At 40.3% G+C, this 25,446-nt stretch overlaps 1 protein-coding gene across 2 annotated transcripts in view; it reads right to left on the minus strand.

Moving 5' to 3' along the window:
* Window positions 1–8,966: 8,966 nt before the first annotated feature.
* hsf4 (heat shock transcription factor 4) overlaps window positions 8,967–25,446 on the minus strand; it is a 65,711-nt gene continuing 49,231 nt past the window's right edge. For both annotated transcript variants that reach the window (XM_087996014.1, XM_087996015.1), the window contains exons 7-13: window positions 24,814–24,913; window positions 24,004–24,137; window positions 21,739–21,954; window positions 17,847–17,952; window positions 16,677–16,742; window positions 13,607–13,685; window positions 8,967–9,760 (exon numbers count right to left, since the gene is read on the minus strand). In XM_087996014.1, the coding sequence (XP_087852140.1) occupies window positions 9,597–9,760; window positions 13,607–13,685; window positions 16,677–16,742; window positions 17,847–17,952; window positions 21,739–21,954; window positions 24,004–24,137; window positions 24,814–24,913 (865 nt within the window). In that variant the 3' untranslated portion in view covers window positions 8,967–9,596. The remainder of the gene's footprint in view (window positions 9,761–13,606; window positions 13,686–16,676; window positions 16,743–17,846; window positions 17,953–21,738; window positions 21,955–24,003; window positions 24,138–24,813; window positions 24,914–25,446) is intronic.

Raw genomic sequence — 25,446 nt, forward strand, 5'->3', positions numbered from 1 at the left:
CATCAGCTTTGTATATTCCTAATTTAATACAAATGTTCTAGAGACATAGTTTTCATCTGTAGCCTCTCACTGTGTTGATCTTTGATGGTTGCTTATTGATGTCAGTATCACCTTGATTCCTTTCTTTCTATTCCTACTTGAAGATGTTATTTCAGCTGGCTTTTCTTTATATGTAATCTATTATTCAGTCCTGATATTAGTAGGTTTTCCTGCGTTGCTGTATCTATGTTTTTATTATTCATAGAAAACTCTTAAATCACCCCATATTTCTTGAATTTAGTTTTCATATTCAGCTAGTTTGCAGAATGACACCTTAATTAATGAGCCAGGCTCTTAGCTGTATACATAAAGCTGGCTTATATAATGCAGTGATTATAAATGGCCTATTCCCATCAGACACCCAGATTGTTTGTTTGCTTGTATATACGTTTTGTTTTAATCCGATTCAGTTTAAATTATTTCTCTATTGCCAGGAAGCACTGTTTGAGGAAACTCAAATAATTGAGAATGTATATTTTGAAGAAATTGCTTCACCAGCACGTTCAGAAGTGTGGAAAGTTAATCCTCTTTTTACAGAAAGAGGAAAAATGAAGAGCGGCCTGCTGCCATTCACATCTCTGAGATAAATGTATGTGAAGAGTTTGCATGCTATGGAGACTTGTTGAATCCTCATGCTGATCTTTTCCATCGCCTACTGCATTTCCAGAATTCCTTCACTTTTGTGCACCTACTCCCTAGCCCAGTGTTTATAAATACAGAAATGTAATAGTTGTTGGAAGTTTTGTTTCATTTCCTTTGACACAGATCCCACCTTACATGCCTGAAGTCTGTGAAGTTACCTGGACAGAGATGGAACATAACCATGTCAATTAAAAAGAAATCTACTGATCAAATATGTCAGATGTGATTTATTTTTAAGATTGTGCTAGAGTTTTCAGTAGTTGCATGCAGAGGCCCTGGCCATATTTTAATAGTCAAATAGGTGTGCAAGTACCTGTAGAATCAAATCAAATTGCAATCTTTAGGCTGAGTTTTAAAAATCCCCAATATATCTATAGGTGCCTGGATTAATGAAGCTGATGGGAAGGTAATCATCTGTTCTGAACACAAAAATAGGACTGTATTATTATGCAGATAACAGCAGAACAATACATTTTTTTAAAACTATGCAGACATGTCAAATGAAATTTAATTTTAATGTTACATTTCACAGTTTGAAAAATAAACATAATGTGTGTACATATAGTCAGAACAGTCCACACAAGTTGTTCACAATATCCTTGTCAGACCACAGCTGGGGCAGTGTTCATATTTTTTGTCACCATCACACACAATCTGCTTAAAAAAGGATAAAAAGAGTATAGGTAAAGAATAACTTGAGTAGTGTTAAGGCTTTACTGTCCACAAGAAAGTGGAGGATGGAGAAGAAAAGGCTTAAGTAGAAAATATTAAATGAGATATCTAAGGTCATCCTACAGCTATAATTAATCATCAAGTTAAACCAAAATGCAGAGAAATTAAAATTTAAAATACTTTGGAAAAATTATGGATGAACAAATTCTGACCAAGTAATTGAAATTCTGTAGCAAGCAAAAAGTAAAGACTTCTTTTAAAAATATAAAATGCTTAAAAACCACAAAGGAAAATGAACTTAATCCAGAGGGGGAAAGTTTCATTTAGGTCCAAGAGTCCTACATTCAAATTTCTATCCTATTTAAAGTAGCAGAATAGACTTAGGCAAATAGGAGAAAGTTAGAGCTGGAGATCAGAGGCGAGTGTGTGGTGCTGGAAAAGCACAGCAGGTCAGGCAGCATCTGAGAAGCAGGACAATTGACATGTCAGGCATAAGCCCATCACCAGGAATGAGGAAATCAGCAAATAGAAAAAAAAACTTTCCATAATGCACTCAGGAAAACTCAACAAAAATGCTTACCAACCAATAAATGTCTTTAAAATGTTAGTTATTTGGTGAATGTAAGGCCCCCAAAGTCAAACAATTGCCTTCACATTTGGTGAGGTGTAAAGTGATTAGTCCACCACTTAGTCTGTAACAGTGACGGTCTTCAGTAATGTGGAATACTGGTTGTATCTCTTCACAAGTGTGGAAGGGGTTTGTACTGAGGCTTCAGTGGTGGTTGGCTACGCAGATACCCTGTCCAATTCGGAACCGATTTAGGAAAGACCACTGTTGCTGATGCAAATCTAAGTCTGCCTTTTGGTAAATTAGACTAGTTACAAGAAACTTGTTAATGATTAATTACCTATGTTTCCCATTCCTTGATCTGGGAAGGGTGCTAGGATGTGTTTCATTGCATTCAGTTAAAATGATGTATGTATAATGAACTATACCAGACAAATGCACAGTATTTTACTACAAATACAATAGGGCAAGTGTTGAGTTCCCAAATACTATAGGAGCAGTGGCCCATGTAGAAACAAAGTTTGGTTTCTTGGTTGTTTTTGGAGAACAAGATCCTGTTCGAGAGTGACTCTCATGTATGTTAAGTTTGGATCATGCTTTCGTTCTAACCATTAATGGAGATATGGTGGTTTTAAAGGAATTCTTTGAAATACAGTCACTACATAAATAAGGTGAGCCTGGAAAGATCCTATGAACAGTAAAAGAGGTGAATTTCTGAAAATGCAGTGAGGAAGCAGGAGACCCACTCCCAACTTGAACAAAGGCACAGTTGCAAGCTCACACTGAAAGAATGGTATCTCTTTTGAGAGACATGAGAGTGCTGACCTGTTGTTTGAAATTAAAATTCCAGTAATCCAGGGTTAGAAGTTTTTGCATGATAATAAATGATAGCAAACCAGCATATATCACGCTCCAGCCCAGAATATCATACCATATCAATTTGCTATAGTTTGGAAGCTTGCAATGTGCTTTTGAGGCAAACAGAAATCGTAAACAATGTACAAGGTTTTACCGGGGAAACACAAATTTACATAATATTGGGAGGAGATACTAAAAAGGAGCAAAAGCTTTTAGATACAAAGCACGAGAAAGAAAGGCCATTGGTACAGCATACACTGTCAAGATAAATGTTCTAGTCCGTGGGGGCAAATTACTGCAGATGCTTGAAACTACTGAAAAAATGCTGGATATCACAGGAGATCAGGCAGCTTCATGTAGAGAGAGCAAGCTAATGTTGAGTCCAGATTATTCTTTCCCCAGAAGAAAGAAGAATGGAGGATGACCTGCTAGAGATCTTTAAGATACATAAAGAAAACACATTTCCATTGGCAGGGAAAAGCAGAACTTGGTACCAATAACACATATGAACGTTAACATTAGGAGCAAAAGTAAGCCACAGCCCTTTGAACCTGTTCATTCAATAACATCATGGCTGATCCGATTACTCCATGTTCCTGCCTTCCTTGATTACCCATCACCCTCTTGCTTATCAAGAATCCATCTACTTCTCTCTTTAAAATATTCAGATTCTACTTCCACTAAGGAAGGCAATTCCAAAGACTCAAGGCACCGAAAAATATTCTTTTTTCCATCCTAAATGACAAATCTCAAATAGTTACCAATGAATCAAAAAACACATTAAAAAAAATGTTAAATGGAATCCCTACAGTGTAAAAACGGCATTTGACCCAACAAGTCCACACCGACCCTCCGGAGAGTACCACCCAGACCCATTCCCTTATCCTATTACTTTACATTTCCCTGACTAATGCACCTAACCTACCCATCCCTGAACACTGAGCAATTTTGCTCAGCCAATTGGCCTAACCTGCGCATATTTGACTGAGAGGGGAAACCGAAACACCCAGAGGAAACCCACACAGACACGGGGAGAATGTGCAAAATCCCCACTGACAGCTACCCGAGGCTGGAATCGAAAACCTTTGCTGCTGCCATTCTGCCAATTGGTCACCAAAGCACACGAGAATGATCCAGCACCTCAAACAGTAATACCGCCCTTTACCCTGAGACCTTTGTTTATTAGCTTTCTGACAGAAATTGCCTCACAGTGGAAACTTTCCTTTGATTCTTCATACAGGCAGTATGAAACTTACTACCACCTGGTGAATAGTGTAGGTGCTTAAGAGAAAGCTAGTAAACACATGGATAGAAAGGATACAAAGATATTTTGATGGAGTTAGATGATGAGGGTTTGAAGGAATATCATGTGAAACCAAATAGGCTGTTTCTATTGCCATTAGTACTTTGTAAATGCACAGTATTACAATGAAGTATCCAGCTAGACGGTTTTCTTAATGCCTGACTTAGGACTTGAACCCAGAAGCCTGACTGAATCAAAAGTGCTTCAAAAGGAGCTAAACTGGCACTCAACATTAAAAAGAACTGAATATGCATCTCTTTAAGCACAAGAGGAACAGATGACCATTACCATTGATACAAATGACCAAATACTCTTTGAGCTTATCTGCTTCAGGCAGATAAGACAAGGGTAATTACCTGTACAGTCCAGTTGATCAAGTCCGACATCTTTTGTCAAATTTATGTTGCTGTGATTATGACACCCACCCCTTTCTCCAAAAATGTAGTTCATATTATATCATAAATATTAGCTCAGATAGTTCAAGGAATGCAGCATGTTATGCCGGTAAAGCAAACAATTATGAAGGCAAAGGGCATGTTGGTCTGTTTTCAAGTAGATTGGAGTGCAAGAATAAACTAGATTGTATAGGGCTGTGTTGAGACCAGATCTAGAATACCATTTGAAGTTTTAGTCTTCATAACTTAAGAAACATATACTTGCACTGAAGCAGTATGTTGAATGTTCACTGAATGAGTTTCTGGGATGAGAGGGTTGGTTTATGATAGACTATAATCTCAGAAATTTAGAGGAATGAGAGGGCATAGATTCATACATCACAGGAGAAGCCCTTCAGAATTTGAATCTATACTAATCGACACTAATCTCTCTTTCCAGCAGTTGGCCCATAGCCTTAAATGTTTTGACATTTTAATACTCAACTATGTACTTTTTAAAAGGCTGTGAAGTTTCTTTTCACCCTCCCAGATAGTGCATTTCAGATTCCCACCACCTGCTGGGAGAAAACATCTTGCCTCAAATCCCCTCTAAACCTCTTGTGTTTCACCTTAAAATTATACCCATTACTGACCCTTCAATTAAGGGGAATATCTGCTTTTTATCCATCCTGTCATACCCCCTCAATCTTATACACCTCAAATCAAATCACCCCACAACCTTCTCTGCTCTGAAGAAAACAATCCACACTACCCAGCCTCTCTTCATAGCTAAAGTACACTAACCTAACCAATGTTTTGTACAGGCCCAATGTAACCTCCCTGCTCTTATAATTCATGGCATACTGATAAAGGCAAGTGCCCCATATGCTGCCTTAACTACCCTATATATCTGTCCTACCACATTCAGGGATCTGTAGACAAGCACCCAACATCTTTCTAGTTCTCTGAGCTTCTGAAAGTCCTGCCAATCATTGAGTATTCAATTGTCTTGTTACTTCTGTCAAAGTGCATCATCTCTCACTTTTCAGGATTCAATTCCATCTGCTACTGGTTTGCCCATCTAACCAATCTGTCTACACTCTTCTGTAACGGGAGACTTTCTTCCTCACTATTAACCAGCCAGTCAACCATCATGTCATTCTCCAAGCTTATTTATCATTTCCCTAACTACATATTCTCATCGGTAGTGTTTATATGTATCACAAACAATAAGGGATCCAGCAATGATCCCTGTGATACACCACTGATCATCCTCCAGTCTTACAAACAGCCTTTTATCACCACCCTCTATGCCACCTTTGCTAAGTTACTCTGGATCCCATGTGCTTCTACCTTCTTTATCAGTCTCCTACACAGAATCTTGTCAAAGGTTTAGTTGAAATCCATATAAGCTACATCAACCATACTACTCTCATCCACACGCCCAATCACCACCTTAACATGGATCTACTTGAAACGTACAAGATTCAGAAGAGGCTTGACAGGGGGGGTATTGAGAGATTAATTCCTTCCTGGCTGGGGAATCTGGGACATGAGGCACAAATAACTGCCAGAAGTTTTGTACATCACATTGCAACAATAGCTTTTCCATTAAAGAGTTAGCCAGGATTTAACTTCAACTCTGTCACTTCCACTCCATTTCAGAGACATTTTAAAATCTTTGATCGGATTGGTTTTCGAACACAGAAATTGACATTATCAAGGCCGATTGATGGAGTGAAAAAAATGAGTATATCTTGTCAGTTTCATATATTAGCTTATGGGAAATAGACAACGTGCTCCTTTAGAACATTTACATTCAGTTTGATATTGCAAAAATAGAACAGATGACTACAGCCATTACTGCAACACCTATCAGTTAAGATGAGATGGAGCTTGATGGCTTGTGTCTCATTTTTAAGCAGAAAAGTGAGCTGGAGAGTGCAATGTTATACTGATGGCTCATTTGATCATTTGAACTTTGAAAGGTCATCAACCTGAAAAGTTAATTTTTTCTCTCTTTGCTAGGTCTGCTATGTATTTGCAGCATTTTCTCATCCACTTATGGAATTTATTACCTTGGGTTCTTGTGTCAGAACAAATTGGGAAGGGTGCAGAAAGACAGACAGTCTCCTTCATTTGAAAGGAATTTTCCCAGAAATGCGACTACCTTCTCAATTCAGCAGTACTGTACTGTCAGCAAGGAGCTCTTCGCTCAGGGATCACTGCTTTATTCCCCAGGCAAAGCTTTCTTAAAGTCAGAGCAGGAAATATTATACTCAACAGTGTTCTTGTCTCCAAAATAAACAATTACATCATCAGCAATCTTGGATTCTTGAACACATTTCTCTAAAAGCAAGTTTCAAGTAATACCAGCCTTGGGCTGGAAGATTGTACATATTTTAACAGTGACCCAAAGCTATTTATCAAAAGTATGTGAGGCTCATTGTTCAGGAAATAAGATATCAGTACAAGCTTGCCCAGTCTGGTTTCAAACAACCAGAATGTCAAATAAATTGCTCACTGATACAATAGTGGCTGGCATCTTCATCTGGAGCTTCACGGTTCACTTTATCTGAACTATTTTGTCTCATTTACACTGCTCGTGCAAGATTATCATAGGCATTGGGTGGCATGGTAGCATTGCTGCTTCACATTGTCAGGGACCTGGGTTCAATTCCACCCTCGAGCAACTATCTATATGGAGTTTGCACACTGTTTTTGTGTTTGCATGGACTTCCTCCCAGTCCAAAGGTGTGCAGGTTAGGATGGATTGGTCACGCTAAATTGCCCATATAGTGTCCAGGGGTGCACAGGGCAGGTAGATTAGCTATGGGAAATGTGGAGTTATCGGGTTAGCTCTCGGTCTTTGGAGGGTCAGTGTGGACTCAATGGGCTGAATGGCCTGTTTCCAATTTGTAGGGATTTTATGATTAGCTTTTCCAATCAGAAACAATCACTTCCAGCTTTAATAGAATTCTTTTTCCTAGAACTGCTTGAATTTAAATCTGATTGCTTTGGGAAAGTTTAACTTAATTTCTGTAGTTTTTGAGCAGAAACACTACATTTGTACTTTCTCTGGCGATGGCAAGTACTGTATTTTTAACAAAAGGACATCAAATAACTGAATCACCTTCAAATGACTTCCTAACACCATGAAACTAAGGAGTTCATGTAAAATCCTGTAGGGACTCTATTCCATTTTCCCAAGTTCCTCCAGCTCTGTCATATTAGTTCTGATGATGTAATCAGTGCTTCTGATCAATATCTTCATATTCAACCAATCTGCCGTTATCATCCACTTTCTGCCACTATCAGCATGATGCCATTAATAGGTATATATTTTGCTTCCCTTTTCCAAAGGGATATTTCCCTCCATAATAACCTTGTTTGCACTGCAAGTGGCTCCAATATCCCCTCGTACCTTTTCTTAGAACCTTTCCATGCCAGCACCGGAGAGACGACACTTACTTAAAAAGGGTTTGATCGTAACTGCCTGAACCTGTCAGTATTCAAGAGCAATATGAGCAATTGGTTTCCAATTACAAACCTTATCACAATATTGCTCTAATTCAATATTTCTTTATTACTGCCTATTTTAACCCTTCTGATATCCAGCACGTTGGATCTCTCAAGGCTACTTTGTCTTGCTGCCTTTCTTTAATAAATATTGTAATTGCATCATGATATGCTTCTCAGTTTGTTTTAAGATTCCTGAACTGCCAATCATCACTCAGTTGAGTATGTTTTGCTATGGGACATTATGGTGCATCCATACTGTATGTTTAAATGGCAGTACAAAGCCAGTTTGGCTTCATTCTGATGTTTAATTTGTCAAAGTAAATAAGGTGTCATGATTGAATTGCCTCCAAAGTGAAAAGGAGTGAGATTACCTCCTCCATTCTGCTTTAGTGTGGATTGTGTACCAATGCCAGTTGTGTTTATGGTGTAAGTCTTCTCTTGATGTGAAATTATTTGATTTGATTTATTGTTATCATGTGTACCTATGTACAGTGAAAAGCTTTGTTTGTGAGCAATCCAGACAGATCATAATAAGCAAGGACATACAGATCACAGGGTGCTTAGAGTGAGGCATGCACGTTACATTGTACAGGAGGTGAATGAAGCAAGATCAACAATATTTGAAGTTATCAGTCTAATAAAGGCAGGGAAGAAGCTGTTCTTGAATTTCTTTGCAGCATAAGTGTCAATGCACACTTCATCTCCACATACATATCCTAGCTTATCTCAGAGACCAGAATCATCTTTTGCTGAGAATCAAATCTGCTTTCTTTTTGAAAAATAGAAAACATATGGCCTAAAAGGAGGTTACCTGTGTGTCTGCCTAGACAGCCTAGTCTCACTTTCTAGTTTTTTGGTTCATAGTTGACATTTAAGGCATATATCCAAGTACATTTTAAATGCAATGAGGATTCTGCTTTGACCACCACTTCATACTGAGATTGCTTACACATCTGTGAAACATGGGTTTAATTCCACATAATAAAAATCTGCTTCAACTTTTTTATTGAATGTGTAAAGATTTATCACAATAGCTTGATCAAAAATACTTCAAGTGCAGTATCAATACATCAAACCCAACCCTATCAAGCCCAATGCAAGGTATATAGATTGGAAAAGAAAACTGCATGTTTGTAGTGTAGTGTGCTATAGTATACACATATAAAATTATTACTGTTCTTTGGCCATAGATGTATAACACAAACATTCTGAACAGAACCTTAAAAGATCAAATTACACACAAGGCAAAAAGTAGTTGTGGACGAGATCTCTGTGCTGCTGCACAAAGCCATCACAGGCTAATTTCCTCTCTGCAGAGGATTCTTAGTACACCACTTCACTTCCTGGCTGAACTGACTTAACCAGCCTGTCGAAGTGCAAGAATTCATCACCTCCAGCCTCCTCAATATGACCGATTAAGGCAGAAGGACAAGGGGGAGAAAATGACAAAGAAGAGAAATGGTTTCCTTCAGGCAACGTCAGTGGAATCGGCAGGTGAGCAGGAACCCACAATTCTCAGGATTCTCTAAAAGGTTCACTTTACCTTTTAAGTGTAAATGCCACAGCCAAGGCATATGACTCTACCTTGTTGTGACTTGTTGCTTGGGTCCAGTTTTTCTCAGAATTCCTCCTGCCCGATATTAGTATCTGGGAAATATGTACCCGTATCCTCAGTGAACTCATAAAGGGCTGTATCGTGGTCTAGGCTGGAGAGTTCGTGATTCATTGGAAGATGTGGCTCTGGAAGAAAATCCTGTGAAGCTTGCTGAAGCTGTGGCTTCCCTAGGAATAATTGCAAAGAGATCAGAGTTTCACCAACCATTTTTACACGATCCTAAACAACCACCATATAACTGGCCACCAGTAACTGGAGGAGAGTGGGGAACACTTCGAATTATAAGTGAACATGTGGAGATATTACTTAACTTCACAGCCAAATGATGGAGTACTACAAAGAAGGAACCTGTCTCAAAATGGGATGGATTTTACTAGTCCCCTAGGAATGGGTTTGGAGGTGTGGGTCTCTGTAAAATGGGAAGAAAGGCAGGGATATGGGATCGATCATCTTTCTGCTGCTACGTCAATGGCCTAAAAAATGCGAAGGAAGTTCCTTCCCACCAAGAGGCTGACTGCAATCGAAGGCCTCATCCCATGGCATTTTACCAATAACAGATGGGCCTTCCAATATATATGGGAACCACCACATCAACTCTGCCAGCCTTCCCTATAGACTGAAAGTGTGGGATGGCTGTGTACGTGTATCAAAAGGGGAACTCTTCTATTTGGACACTCCCCAGTGACATGCTTTCATAGCAAGTGCAGTACTGGCAGCAGCCACTTCAGCTGGTGGCACTGCTGAGATATGCTGTCCCTGGGGCACACATGGCAATTCTTTAAAGGGTCAGCAGTCACTAGGGCTATCATTTGTTTGCTTCACTGGCCATGGGTCAGGTGACTGGCTGACAGGAAACCCCAACTTTGCAGCGCATTCTTAGCTCCCTCAACGTCTGAGTAAGATTCCAGCCTAAAGCTGGACATAACATTAAATTACGAGTTAATAAAATATGTGCACTTGAAAATTAAAAATAGGAATCTATCAAACAAACAACACTTTAAGAGGATAAATCCCTGGTCCAGATGGATTACACCCTCCCCATTTTAAAAGAATCTACAGAACAGATAGTAGATGAATTACCATACAAATATAACAATCCATCAGAAAATGTGTAATGCAAGGTGGCTGGGTAGAAATCTAAAAAATATCTTTACTTAAGAAGTGAATTATAGACCAGTCAGCTTAAGATCAGCAGCGAGAGAGAGAATATTGAAGTGAGAGATGTAATAGCATGGATTTCACGAAAATCTTGCTTGACCAACCTTATTGAATTGTTTGAAGTGGTAGCAGGGAGTAGACAATGGTAATGGTTTTAAAAGGCTCTTGAGAAGGTACTCCATAAGATGAATATGGTCAGACAATATGGGAAAGCACAGTGGTTAGCATTGCTGCTTCACAACACCAGCTAGTTAGGTTCGATTCTAGACTTAGGTAACTGCCTGTGTGGAATTTGCATGTTCTCCCCGTGTTTGTGTGGATTTCCTCCCACAGTCCAAAGATGTGCAGGTTAGGTGGATTGGCCATGCCAAAAATTGCCCTGTAGTGATCAGGAATGTGCAGGCGAGGTCAGGTTACAGGCATAAACTGGAGCTGGGTGAATGCTCTTTGGAGGGCCAGTGCAGACTCAATGGGCTGAATGATCTCTTTCCACACTGTCAGGACTCTATGCAGAATCAGAGGGCAAGTGGCAGAATGGATTAATCATTGGCTGCCAGGCAGAAAGTGGAGTGTGTAAATAAAGGACCGTTATTCGGAGTCCCTCTGACAGCTCATACACGCACCACCCTTTGCATGAAAAAGTTGCTCCGTGTAATCCCACTTCTTGTCATATATTCAGTGCATCCTTGGACCTTGCTCTCTCTGCTGAATGATCAGTGCTGAGCAAAGAACTCTGTTTTATTCCATCACAAACCCACCTCAGTGAATTCCAGGCACAAGACATTGAAATCTTCTTCAATGCCTTTGCCTCTGTACCCAATTATTTGGACAGGAGTCCTCTTCCTGCTTCATGGATACTTCCTTCTCTTTCTCAACTCTCCCTTCACCTGTCTGACCTACATTCCATCTCTTCGACAACTTTTGATGTGACGTTGACTACCTTACGTTCTCTGCTCTCCTCAGCCTCTCTAACCAGTCTCTCCCTTCGAACTTGCTGCACTTTGTTCTCTCAGGCCAAACCCTGACTTTATGATTAAACCTGCTGATAGGTGTGGTGCTGTTGTGGTCTGGCCTAATCGATACTGAGTGCCTCTTCTTAGACATGTGCTCCTATCTCCTCCTGGAGCAAGAACCCCATCAGTTCTGAAGAGGACTCCTACTGGGCCGGAAACATTAATTTTGATTCTCTCCACAGATGCTGCCAAGACCTGCTGAGTTTCCCTAGCACCTTGATTTTATTTCTATGAAAAATTTACACTAACAATTTAGAATCAAAACTTTTGGATATGCGGACAATACAAATTCGAAGGGGGTAGGGCTGGTAATAGGAAAGCTGCAATAATACATTTACAGAACAGGCAAATAATATAGTACACTTTGGCAGGAAGAAGAGGGACATCACTTATTATTTGGAAAATGAGAGCTTAGGTGGGTTCAAAGAATAAAGACAAATTCACCAATGACTAAACATTGTACCATAGGTTAGTAAGCTTGCAACAAAAAAAAACATAAACTAAGCACCAGGCTTCAGCTGAGGGAGGAGAAAACAGAAAAATGTTGCAGTTACGATCACACAGTGTCAAACGTTGTTTAGCCTATGACGGAAAGCATGGCTTGTAGTCAATTCACCATAATTTAACAAGGATGTAAGGGTATTGGAGGTTGTGGTGCAGTGGTAAGTGTTCCTACCCATGAATCATAAAACAGGGGTTCAAATCCCACCTCCTCCAGAAGGGTATCATAGTATCTCTAAACAGGATAATAGGGGCAGAGAATATTTCCAAGAATGCTACCAGAAATGTACAAACACACATATCAGGAAAAGATATGCCGACTGGGACTCTTATCTCAAAGTCAGAAGGTTGAGGGGTGACCTAACAAAGGCCTTTAGAATTAAGAAAGGTTTCAACAGAATTAATATCGACAGAATGTGTTCAGTCGAGAACAGCATTAGAAAGATAGTTAACAAGAAATCCAACAGAGAATTCAGAAAAAATGTCTTTTAAGAAGAAATGAAACTCCATTTTACTCCAACTTCTGCCTGTATCTACCTTGTAGTGAGACTTGAATCTGCTAACCTGACTGGTTCAAATATTGAATGATCTTCTAAGTTATAAACAGCTTCCTGCTCGATTCCCCAATTCTTGTGATCACAGGCCCTAATATTCTTTCAATAACTTTATTACTTTAAAAAGGAAGACTGCAGCAGCCACAGTGACAATCATGCTGCTCTGGCAGGAGATCAAAAAAGGGAAAGAAGCCCGAGGACAGTCTTAGCTTCCTCACACATTGCTCTGTCAGAGCAGTCTTTCTGTTCATGCGAAAAGAGGCAAAAGTCCCAAGAAGACCCAGTTGTCAAATATTTAAGTGATTTATTTTTAATGCTAACATAGCACAGATTGCATGGAAGGTTTAAAAGGGACCGAAGGAGCAACTTTTTCATGCAAAGGGTGGTGCGTGTATGAGCTGCCAGAGAAAGTGGAGGAAGCTGGTATAATTACAACATTTAAAGGGCATCTGGATAGGTTTATGAATAGAAAGGGTTTAGAGGGATATGGGCCAAGTGCTGGCAAATGGAACTAGATTAATTTAGGATATCCAGTCAGTTTGGATGATTTGGACTGAAGGGTCTATTTCCATGCTGTACAACTCTATCACTCTATGACTGTAGCTCTTGCAAAGTTCTTGCATTGATAATATTTGATGTTTGCATTCTAAAATTGAGAGCTCTTGACCATGTTGCCACATATTAAATCTGGAGGCTAGTTAATGGTGATGAGAAGGGCATTCTAGACTTAAGCCTGTTTATTTTCTGAAGTGGCTGTACTCAGGGTTTAAAGAAATCACTGATTTACCTGAGCTTTCTCCAGTTTTCAGGGCTTTGTCGGACGGTTCAGTCGGCCTCAGCTCTGGATCCACAATGAGTTTCTGAATCTGGGAAATTACAAGGAACAGACGAAAATCAGAAAGCTGGTTTCCCACTTGGGAAGGATGCATGGCACCTTTTAGGCAAACGACAATATGATTATTGAATCTTACGAGAGGTAAGAGCCATGTTTTGCAACTGGTTAACCAATTCTTGTATCAGAGTGCAGTAGCCTGGCATTAATTGCAATGCCAATACCATCCATCGAACCATGCCAGCAGTGTTAGGGATACAAACATTCTCGGTCAGTGGACATGATAGAAGCTGTCAGGGCACTCCCATTGCTTGTTATTTTAAGATTGAACATCATAGAGGTGGCTTTCTTTTTTCGCAGACCACAAAAAAGTGAAAAACTCTCAAAAATGGATGCTTAACAAAAAACCCAGAAGTGGGGGCTAATGTCTATATTTTGTAATCTCCTCCAAGCATGGTTTGTTATACCTTAACGAGCAAATACATTTAATTTCATTCATGTGTGGTGAAATCCTGCAAAGCAAAGATTTGCAGAGCAATGGGGAATGAGAAGTGAAGTGAAACAAACCAGATTGCTCTTTCAAAGAATCAGCACAGGATTTCCATTGTGTCATATTATTCTAAGATTGTTTTAAATGTAGAGAATGCTTCGATATTTAATCAGTAACGTAATCTTTCTCACCCCTGAAGAAGTGAGGATGGGTTGTCTGTTATCTTATAAATGCCCTGATAAACTATTAAAACAAGCCCTGTTCAGGTCCTGTATATAATTTAATATAACATTATAATATTGTGCTCCTGTTTGGTATTTTTAAACATCAAATTGTTAGCCAGTTCCAGGCCAGCTAAAATTCCGTTAGAAGCTAATTCGTGGATTCAAGTGTCAGCATGTATGTTTGTTGAGTGATCCTTCACTGTTGTATCACTGGTGCAAGGTGTATCCTGTATGCTGTCCAGCATCCTGAATTTTGGAAACAGAGGTGGAGGGCAACAATGCAAGGAAGTTAGATTGAAACCACTAAACCCTCCTTCCATCTCAAGTGCAGTATTATGTCACTTCTGAGCACAACACTTTAAGGATGAGGATGCTTTTGAGAAAGTGCACGAAAGCTCAATCAGAACGGTTCCAGAATTGTGGGACCTCAGTTACAGTGGACAGGTAGTTAACAAAATTGGAGATTTTCTTTCTACGAAAAGATGAAAAGAATAGCAAGAGAAATTATTCTCTTTTGCAGAAAGAGTTGATACAGATTTGAAGTTTATGGCAAAAGAGCAAACGGCAACATGAGGAAAATGTTTTTACACAGAACTGGTTCAGAAATGGAATATATCGTCTGAGAGTGTGGTAAAGGCAGATTGAATATTGGGCTTCAAGAATTAATTGAATAAGCAGCATTTTTTTTAAAGAAAATATTGCAAGACTCTAGGGGAAACAATAGAGTGGGATTAACTGGGTTGCAATCACAGAGAATAGCAGGGATATAGTGGGCTGACTGGCCTCCTTTAAGGTTACAGACATTCTATGATTCCCTAGTGGTCACTGAGCTTTGGGACCAATCTCAGCAATCACACGTTAAAGGTGCATCAGAGAAGGTCATTGGATTGATTTAATAAAAAACAGATATACCAGATAATAGAACCATAAAAGATTCTAACCATAAAAAGGTTATGAAAATCCAACTGCTGCTCACAAAAGGAATCTTGACATTCATATACAGCCTGGTTTACAGATTTCCCGAGTTCAGAATACTTGTCTACTTGATTAAAAATCACACAACACCAGGTTATAGTCCAACAGGTTTAATTGGAAGCACACTAGCTTTCGGAGCGTCGCTCCTTCATCAGGTCACTACCACCTGATGAAGGAGCGACGGTCCGAAAGCTAGTGTGCTTCCAATTAAACCTGTTGGACTATAGCCTGGTGTTGTGTGATATTTAACTTTGTACACTCCAGTCCAACACCGGCATCTCCAAATCATGTCTACTTGATGACCTCTCTCACAGAGCGAGTTGCCACCTTCACAAGGCAACTCAGGATGAGTGTCAAAAGTAGATGCTTAGTGAATATTAAAGAAAAAACCCTCTTTTTCAGGACTTTGGGGCGTTCCAAACACTTCTTAGCTAATGAAGAACTTTCAATCTGCATTCAGTGGTATAAAGCAGAGAAACCAGCAGTCAAAGTGCATACAGCAAGCTCCGGCATGTAGCAAAGTGTAAATTCTCAGATAAACTGTTAATTGTGTAGATTGAGGGATAAATGTTAATCAGAATAGCAGCAATAACTGTCCAACTCTTCTTTCACATCATGAAATTTAATCTTTTTTGTCCATCTCTGAGGATAGTTGCTTCAATTTCAAAGGTTACAGGGAGAAGGCAGGAGATTGGGGTTGGGAAACTTATCAGCCATGGATTGAATTGCGGAGCAAACTCGGAGGGCTGAATGGCCTCATTCTGTTTTAAATCTTATGGTCTAATGTCTCACCTGAGAGACAGCTCTCCCAACAGTGAAGCACTCCTACATTGTCGAAAAGTGTGGTGCTGGGAAAGCACAGCAGGTCAGGCAGCATCTGAGGGGCAGGAGAGCCGACACTTCAGGCATAAACCCTTCATCAGGAATGTGAAGGGCTTATGCCAGAAATGTCGACTCTCCTGCTTCTTGGATGCTGCCTGACCGGCTGTGCTTTTCCAGCACCACACTTGTCGACTCTGATCTCCAGTATCTTCAGCCCTCACCTTCTCTCAGCACTCCTACAGCAAATTGCTGGCCTGGAATTTGATATTAAGTGCTGGAGCTGTACTTAAGCCCACAATTTTGTGAATGAGGGGCAAAAGTATTTTCTAACACTATTCCTGACCAGAGGGGAAGAAAGGATGAATGCTTAACTGTTATTCTCCTTACTAGACCCTAGATTACTGAGATGGATTCATACACGTTACAAAGATTGAAGAGGGAGGAAATTGAATGCAAACCGTGATTTTTTTGCTTCTATGTTTCCACAAGATATTTGTTCCACACCTACCCTTACCATTGCAAGATTTGCCTCCATGTCAGTCAGGTTCAGCTCATTTACAGGAAGATTTGGATTGAAGATCTGCAGGGCAATGAGATCACTTTAGAAAATGAAGTTATCTATCCATTCATTCATCTATATTTACTTTTCTCTTACTGTGATGCCACACAATCAGGAAATCAGTGAAACCTGGCAGACTGCATTATTGGGGGGTTGGGGGGGGTCATTATTACTCGGCAACATATAAAGCATTGAGAAAGGGACAGCAAGAACAGACATTGAGGTCCAACAGAAAAATCTGCTGATGTCACAGGATCTAGTGTCTCCAAATCTAGGCAGACTGAAGGAACCAGGCATCAATTCTTCATGACAACGATGGCCTATTCCAGCAGCATCCTACCCAGGACCTGAATTCAATGTAAGAAAGGCTTCACCCGGACAAGAGCAACAAAGGTGAACACAACTTGCCACTTCTCCATCCCTTTTCAATTGAACCTGACTCACCACCCCTCCCTCCCCTGACACTCAGATCAATGTCCTTCTGAGTTGCTGATTTACTAATCCCATGGGCACATTTTACCATCTCTTACCTAATCAAACACTTGCTGTCTTCATGGTAACCATTAACAAAACTGAGTTCTCACATATTCACTTTTTATTCCCACTAGCCTCTCTACCTGATGTGGACCATCAATGAACAGTTCCCCTCATCCACTGTTGTCCATTAGGCCCATCTGCTGCTCTTTCTGGATGCTGCTGCTTTTACTTTTGTTCCTCTCCCTCCATTCAAAACACTGAAGCAGTAATGCAATCCGTGATTAATCTCTGGGTGCTTGTTCATCATGAGTAAGGCAAGAACAAAAATCAGGAACAAGCAATAATAAATGTTCAAAAACCTCATGCTGTCCTGCAACTTCCAGAACCTGACAGGAACAAAGTTGGCAGATGCGTGGGAGACGTGTGATGCCCTTGTCCATCTAGGTGAGATTTAGAGACCGCTTAGTGAGGTTCTACTGTGGATTCTGCGGTCAATGTGCATCAGCACATCAGTGGAGGAGCAGCCGGACTTGATTTAGAGTTAACCAGCACTTCAGTTTTCAGGAAGAAATATTTCACAATATTTAAAGAACATTTTAAAATCCAGTTTTGAATGCTATTAGTGTGGTGTGTTCGCCCAATACTTACATGCATAATGCTCGAATGCTCCAGGCTATACTGCTGGCTCCCAAGCAATGAATGCAAGCCATCCAGGTTCAACTCAATGCTCGGCATGTGCTCAGGCAACTCAGTCCTGTAAATCCAAAATAATTCTTTACAAAGTGTACAGTGAACTTATTTCCAATATTTGCTTCTGTTTGATTATCCATTTCCCTTTGTTTTCTTAAAATCTAAAAGATGTAGCAACCATTGCATATTGGATTTTTACTGCTGCACAGATAAAGGCTGTTTAAACCCCACAACGTGCAGGGCATGTTATAGCCCCAAGCACTGTTTCAGGTCTGTGATACATCAGATTCTGGGGTTTTTTATTCCCCATTGCAACTTGAGTGGAGGCTGTGCACATTTCACACTGGGGAAAAAATAATTAGGGAAAAGATATTTCATTTACATCTTATGGTGGCTGCACAGTGAAACATTGATGGTATGTCTTCTACTGATCATAATCACTACAGACGCATACAGAGCGAAAACAAAAAACATGGAGATGGAGGAGGAACACGTGAATAAAAGAAACAAGATATTAGAGGTGTTGTGTACATGGATTTACATTATTAAGGGATGCAGGTTAAAACAGTATGGGAGTGTTAATTAAAGTAATTTAATATAGTGTTAATATAGTAATTAAAAGATGAAGGCAGTCGCCACTGCCTGGCCAGATCATGTAACTGCTCTCTCACGAGAGAGATGACTGGTGGTGGTTTAACCTGAGGGTCACCATGCCTCAGCCCAGGGGAGAGGTTGAGAAGGTGGGACGTTCACAGTGACCTCAGCCAGTGTTGGAGTTGAACTATTAGCGTCACTTTGCATTGCAAGCCAGCTGTCCAGCCAACTGATCCCCAGGAGAAATTAAAGTTTAGCTCCACCAAGCACAGCATTTCCATCTCTGGCCATGAGTCATTTTTAACATTATAGAGTCATACAGCATGGAAACTGACCCTTGTGGTCCAACCAATCCATGCCAACTATAAACCCAAACCCAAACCCAAACCAGACTAGTCCCACCTGCTTGTGCTGGTCCATATCCCTCCAAACATTTCCTATTCATGTATACTACTGAAATAAAATAACTAAGAAATCTAGAGGTAAATCTAGAAAAAAGACAATCTCAGCAGCAGCTGCAAGATGCACACTATCCTAAGTCCACTATTTTATAATCTGACACAGTTTGACAGGTCCCACTGCATTTGAAACAATGGGCTTTAATTTATAGCAATGACTTAGCTGAAAGTATTGAGAATTGCTTGTGCACTTTCCTTGATGAGGCAAAATTTTAAGATGTTGATATTCAGAGAGATTTGTGTCTCCTTGAACAAGAAACACAAAGTTAGTATTCAGGTAACTCAGAAAATAGGAAAGCAAATAGGACATTGTCCTTTGTCTAACGGAGGCTAGAGTACAAGAATAAGGATTTATACGGGTCTTTGATGAGACCGCACCTAGAGTAATGTGTACTCCTTCTACTTCTCTCACCTTGCCTTGCCTTGGAGGCAGTGCCGTGGAGATATAGAAAATTGACTTCTGTGATCAAAGGCTTGTCATATGGTGAGACGTTTGAAAAGATTGGGCTAAATTGAGGGAATTTAGAAGAATGAAAGGGGATTTCATTGAAACTTAAGATTCTGAAGGGGCTTGTCAAGAGTTGTTGTTCAACAAAAATGCCTTCATTTAGAAAGTTGTCAATCATTGAAATCTTTGGCCTGTGGAACATACCAGCAGGAGTAGGCCATCTGACCTGGCCCCCATTCAATACAATTGTGTCGATCAAACACTTCAATGTCTTTTACGTACATTATCATTGGCATACAAGGCTTTGGGGATAATCAGAAATCTATCAATCTCTACCTTAAATATATGTTGTTTCCACAGCCTTCTATGGTACAGAATTCCAAAGTTTCACAATCCTCTGAGTAAAGAAATTCTCATCTCAGGCCCAAGTGGCATCTCTCTTATAATTAAATTGTTCCCCTTGGTTCTTGACTCCTCAACCAGGGAAATATTTACCTACATCAACCCTATAAGTATATTGTAGGTTTTCAATTAGATCACCTCTCATTCTTTAAAACTCTAGAGAAGACAGAGCCAGTTTACCCAATTTCTCTTCGTAGGACCAGCCTGCCATCCCAGAAAAAAATCTGGTGAACCTTTGTAGCACTCCCTCTGTTGCAATAATATCCTTCCTGAGAGAAGGAGACGACAAAGTGCACACACTACTTCACATGCAGTCTAAACACTGATACTAATGAAGCAAGACCTCACAACTCCTGAACTCAAATCCTCTTGCAATAAATGCTACCATTCCATTAACTTTCCTAATAGCTTGCTTCACCTACATGTTAGCCTTCAGTAACTTATTGACAAGAATACCTCGGTCCATTTTATGACTAAAAACTTTCCAATCTTGCACCATTTAAGAAATACTCTGCACATGGGTTTCTTCTCCCAAAGTGTAGAACCTCACATTTTTCCACATTATATTCCATCAACCGTGTTCAAATCCCAAGCCTGTCGTTTTCTTCACTTTACATCTCCCTCACAACACACATTCCCACTTAGTTTTGTTAATTCTGCAGATTTGGAAAGATTGCATTTGATCCCCAACTCCAAATCATTGATATATATTGTGAATAGCTAGCACTGAAGTACTGATCCTTGGAAGATAATCACCAGTGCATTGACTATCTCTACCCCTCTCATCTATCTCTATCATCACCTCCTTCAACACATTAGGAGGTGGATCATCTGGTCCTGGGGATTGATTGGCTTTCGGTCCCAATAATTTCTTCAGTAAAATCTTCTTCTAATGCTAATTCCCTCCAATTCCTCGTTCACCCTGCCATGGAATTAGGGAGATTTCTGATATCTTGCCCTATGAAAACAGATATAAAATTATCATTTAGCTTCTCTACTACTTCCCTATACCCCCAATGTAAATTATCCTGATTCTCTCTTTAATGGACTTAGATCTTACCAAACATTTCCTTTTTATGAACCAACAGAAGCTTTTATAGTCTGTTTTTGTGAGATTGCATCACTTCATATTCTGTTTTCCCTTTCTCATCAGTTTCTTAGTCTCCTTTTGATGTCTGTAAACCTTTCAATCCTTTTGTTAATAGCAATTTTGTAGGACTTTTCATCTCATACAATCTCAAACATCTTTTGTTAGCCATGTTATTCAAATTTAACACTCTTGTTTCACAAAGGGACAGCAAACATTGGATTGGAGTCACTTACAGGCCACCAAATAGTAGTGGTCATGTGGGGTGTATATCAATCAGGAGATGAGAAGCTTATAGCATGTGCAACACAGTTACCGTGGTGATTTCAAACCAACTGAGCACTGGAGCTGTGGAGGATGAATTTCGGGAGTGTATTAGGTTTGGTTTTACCTCGAGGACATGCTATTTTAGGTGTTATATTAAGTAATTAAATTGGAGTAATTAATAATCTTGTTTGTAAAATAACCTTTAGGGATGAGTAAACACAATATGATGGAATTTTACACGATGCTTGAAAGTGAGGTAATTCAGTCCGAAACAAGGCTGTTAAATTTGAATAACAACAGATGGGCATGCTCATGTGGATGTTCAACTATTATTCCAGGATATAAGACAAATAGATACATTTTTCAATCTAGGGGATTCAAGGGATTGGGGAGGAAAGATGAATTCAAGTCTTAAATCAGCAATGATGTTATCATTGGAGTCCTATTCCTGTTTTTTGGGTCTTATGAAGGGGGCATCTTTTCTGTTGTAACTTTACAATATATGTTAATAATTGTAGCGAAATGCTGGCAAAAGGACAACGTTTCACTCTGTCCAATGCCATTCAAAATCTCAACCACTGAGCAAAGCCTCACCTGTCTAAAGCAGCCATCCTTCCTCTCTTATCCAGGTGCTGCACTGTGTTGCAAGTGGGCCTGCCCTCCAAAACAGACTCCACAACAGACACTGGTAAAACTGGAGGCTCCAGACATGCACTACATGGGTTCCCCGAAACCACAGTGTCTGCTTGGACCTGGACTCCAACCGCTGGACTGGCTGGCTCCTCCTTAATCACCATCAGGCATTTCTCCCTACATAGCGAGACATTGGAAAAGTTGAGTTCAGGATCCCTTATTTAATCAGCAACACAGAAATCAGCTTACGGGCCATCAATAGCAAATAGCAGTTCTAGAGGAACTATTACCCCATCCTTATTGTGTCACATGATAAATGTCATTGTGATATAAAAAGCAGAAACTTTAATTCTATTTCAGAAGATTCAGCTGGAGTTTCATAGAATCCCGACAATGTGGAAAGAGGCCCTTCAGCCCAACAACTCCACACTGATGCTTTGAAGAATATCCCATGCAAACCCATTCCCTTACCCTAATACTCTACATTTACACATGACTAATGCACATAACCTACACATCCCTGAACACTACGGGCGATTTAGCATGGCCAACTCACATGAACTGCACATCTTTGGACTGTGAGGAGGAAACCGGAGCACCCGGAGGAAACCCACGCAGACACGGGGAGAATGTGCAAACTCCACACAAACAAACAAACAGTCGGTCGAGGCTGGAATCGAACCTGGATTCCTGGCGCTGGGAGGCAGCCGTGCTAACCACTGAGCCACCGTGCTGCTCCAAAAGTGTATGCTGCATCAGCCAGGGCTTGAAACTTATATGGCAAAGCCAGGAGGCAGGGGTTTTGTTCCCTGATATTGGTATATACAGAGATAGCGGATGTGCCAAGATCTGCACTGGCACCAAGATTGCCAATACCATCTCACACACAGGGCATTACCCTGAATCCAGGATAGCAGTCAGCAGGGCTCCCTGCCTGTAAACGGTGGGTAACTCCCCTCTTAGCCACCTGAAATGACATCCTGAGCCACACACAGATGGCTTCAGATCAGCTAAAATTTAAATAGATGGCAGAACAGGCTCAAGGAGCTAAATAGCTTGCTCCTTTTGGTATAATCTGCTGTATCTAGATTCCCTTAAATGTATATCTGTGCAGGAGCTAATTGGACCCCAAATACAGCCTAAGACGGATTGTATATTTGCATTGAAAACAATGCATGAAGTTGAAGATGCAAAAAGGCAGATGTAGGAACATAATTTAATTTTTTAAATGATTTTCAGAAAAAAAGCACTGTAGCATTTAGACCACAGATCACATGTAACCCTCCCCTTCCCACTTTCTGAATGGTCTGTTCAACTTCACACAGAGTTCGAAATCTTTCAGTATGCTATTAAAAACACAAACAAATCAATATTACAACAACTCCCTTACTTTGTTACATTAGTAAAGCTCAGGATAGAACTAATGAGAATCTTCTAGAACTTTGTCAGTTTTTAACCAGCACTTCACATAATATTCCCTGGAGCAGTGATCACTAACAGTTTGTTACTGCAGATGTTTTTTTTTAATAAGAAAGACTTGCATTTATGTAGCATCTTTTCTGACCACAGGATGTCTGTAGGTGCTTTACAATCTATGTAATCACTGTTGCAAATTAGAACATAGAACAAGAAAATGTGGTAGCCCATCTGCACACAGCGAGCTCCCCAAAGCAGCAGTGTGAAAGTGATCAGATAATCTATTCTAAGTTTTGTTTGAGGGATAAATATTGGCTGGATATTAGGGTCACCTCCTAGTTCTTCTGGAAATTAACATCACGGTACCAATGACTTCCAGCTGATGGTAGATAATGCCTAATTTGAAAGAGAGCCATGCACAGTGCAGCACTGCCTTGGTATTGACTGTCTAGATTGTGGTCCACTTTCTGGAGTGAGGCCTGAACTAACAACCAAAGCTGTGAATTCCCATTGTGTAATGGCTCAGAGGCAACAGTGCTACTACTGATCCAAATCCAGTCCCTAATTCTCACACAGGGCTTTCATTGAGTGAAGAGGAAAGGGATATTCATCCCCCCAATTTTCATCCTCCTCCAGCAAGTGCGGAACTCAATTTGAGTGTGTTTATGAGCTTTTCCATGCTGCTGCAGTGTCCATATTTCACGTCGGCAACCAAATGACCAATCTGAGCTAAGGTGCCTATTTCCATTCACAGAAATTACAAAGCAGCGCCAATGGTGTCTTCTTGAGTGCATGTTTCCACTGACTCACCTTTGCTGCTCTGTGCCAGATGCAATGGTTGCAGAGCTGGTTGGGGGCAGCTCTGTGACATCAGAAATAATTGGACCACCAGGAAGAGGACTATTGGTGTAGGTATTGGAACAGGAGGCGGCTTCTGTGGACGGCTGGGAGTAAGCAGAGTGACCAATGTAACAATATTAGTACAAATACGACATTATAGAGTCATAGAGATGTGCAGCATGGAAACAATCCCTTCGGTCCAACTCGTCCATGCTGACCAGGTATCCCAACCTAATCTAGTTCCACTTGCCAGACCCAGCCCATATCCCTCCAGACCCTTCCTATTCATATATCCATCCATCAATATTGCTAAAACTGCTATCACCAAAATAACCAGAGCCTCAGGCATGACCAAACATTATTGAGAAGGGGAACTGAAGGCTGCCATAAAGTGAAAGTGCATCCATTCAACTAAGAATGTAATCGGGTTTAGATGTGTTGTAGCACACACAGTTCCTCATTATCTAAGGTCACACAAGAAGAATAGAAACCTGGGTGCGGTAGCAAAGGACTTTTAATAACTTTTAATTCCAGCAAGCATAAACACTTTCAGGAGAAAAGCAGAGACATGGGACAGAGAGAAATTTCAATTGTTGTATAATGCAAGTCTGAGAGATGTACAGGTATATCAGGGACATATGCACCACAGTGTGTTATCGTTGTCCTTTTCAAAGAACCCCTTTGGCCAGATTAAACAGAACCTCCACACTCAGATGACCAGGCTGTTACCAAGCAGACTTTGTAATGCTGTTGCCTTGATGCCAGCCACACTTCACTTACCGACTGAATGAAATAGGTGTCCTGAAGAGGTTCTATTGATAGATGTCGAACGTATTTAGACACAGGAGGAGGAGAACTACCATCATCCAACATCAGAGGCCTATTAGAAGAACAGTAAAATTGATCAAACCCATGGTTTTGGACTGCTAGGGAGTATCAGATTGGTACTTGCACAAGCAGGTGATATTGTTTATGTGGAGGGCTATATTAAAGGGGAGAAGGTTGCCACTTTAGCATGTTCAAATTACATAACAGATACTTGCGCAAAATCCAAATTCATAATTAGTTATCCAAACAGCATAGCAAAATCACTAGTTGAGGCAATAGCTGCAGTACAAGTTGTCAAGGTACAACCTATACTTTTGCAAATAATATATGTTGGCTCCTGTAATGCTCAAGTGTGGCTTCAGTGCATCATCACACAAGGTATCACTTTTCCAAAACGCCCAACATAGTTAGAATCAATAAGGCACAAACTACTTTACATTACCAAGCTAGCAACTTCAGTTCAAGTTTAAGTTACCAAGACACAGTAAGCTCATAGTTCCTTGAAAATGGAGTCACAAGTAGACAAGGTAGTGAAGAAGGCGTTTAGTAAGCTTTCCTTTATTGGTCAGAGCATGGAGTATAGGA

The sequence above is a fragment of the Chiloscyllium plagiosum genome, unplaced genomic scaffold, assembly GCF_037043375.1.
Source record: "Chiloscyllium plagiosum isolate Xiang-an unplaced genomic scaffold, Cpla_swu_hap1 HiC_scaffold_17, whole genome shotgun sequence".
NCBI classification, from domain to species: Eukaryota; Metazoa; Chordata; class Chondrichthyes; order Orectolobiformes; family Hemiscylliidae; genus Chiloscyllium; species Chiloscyllium plagiosum.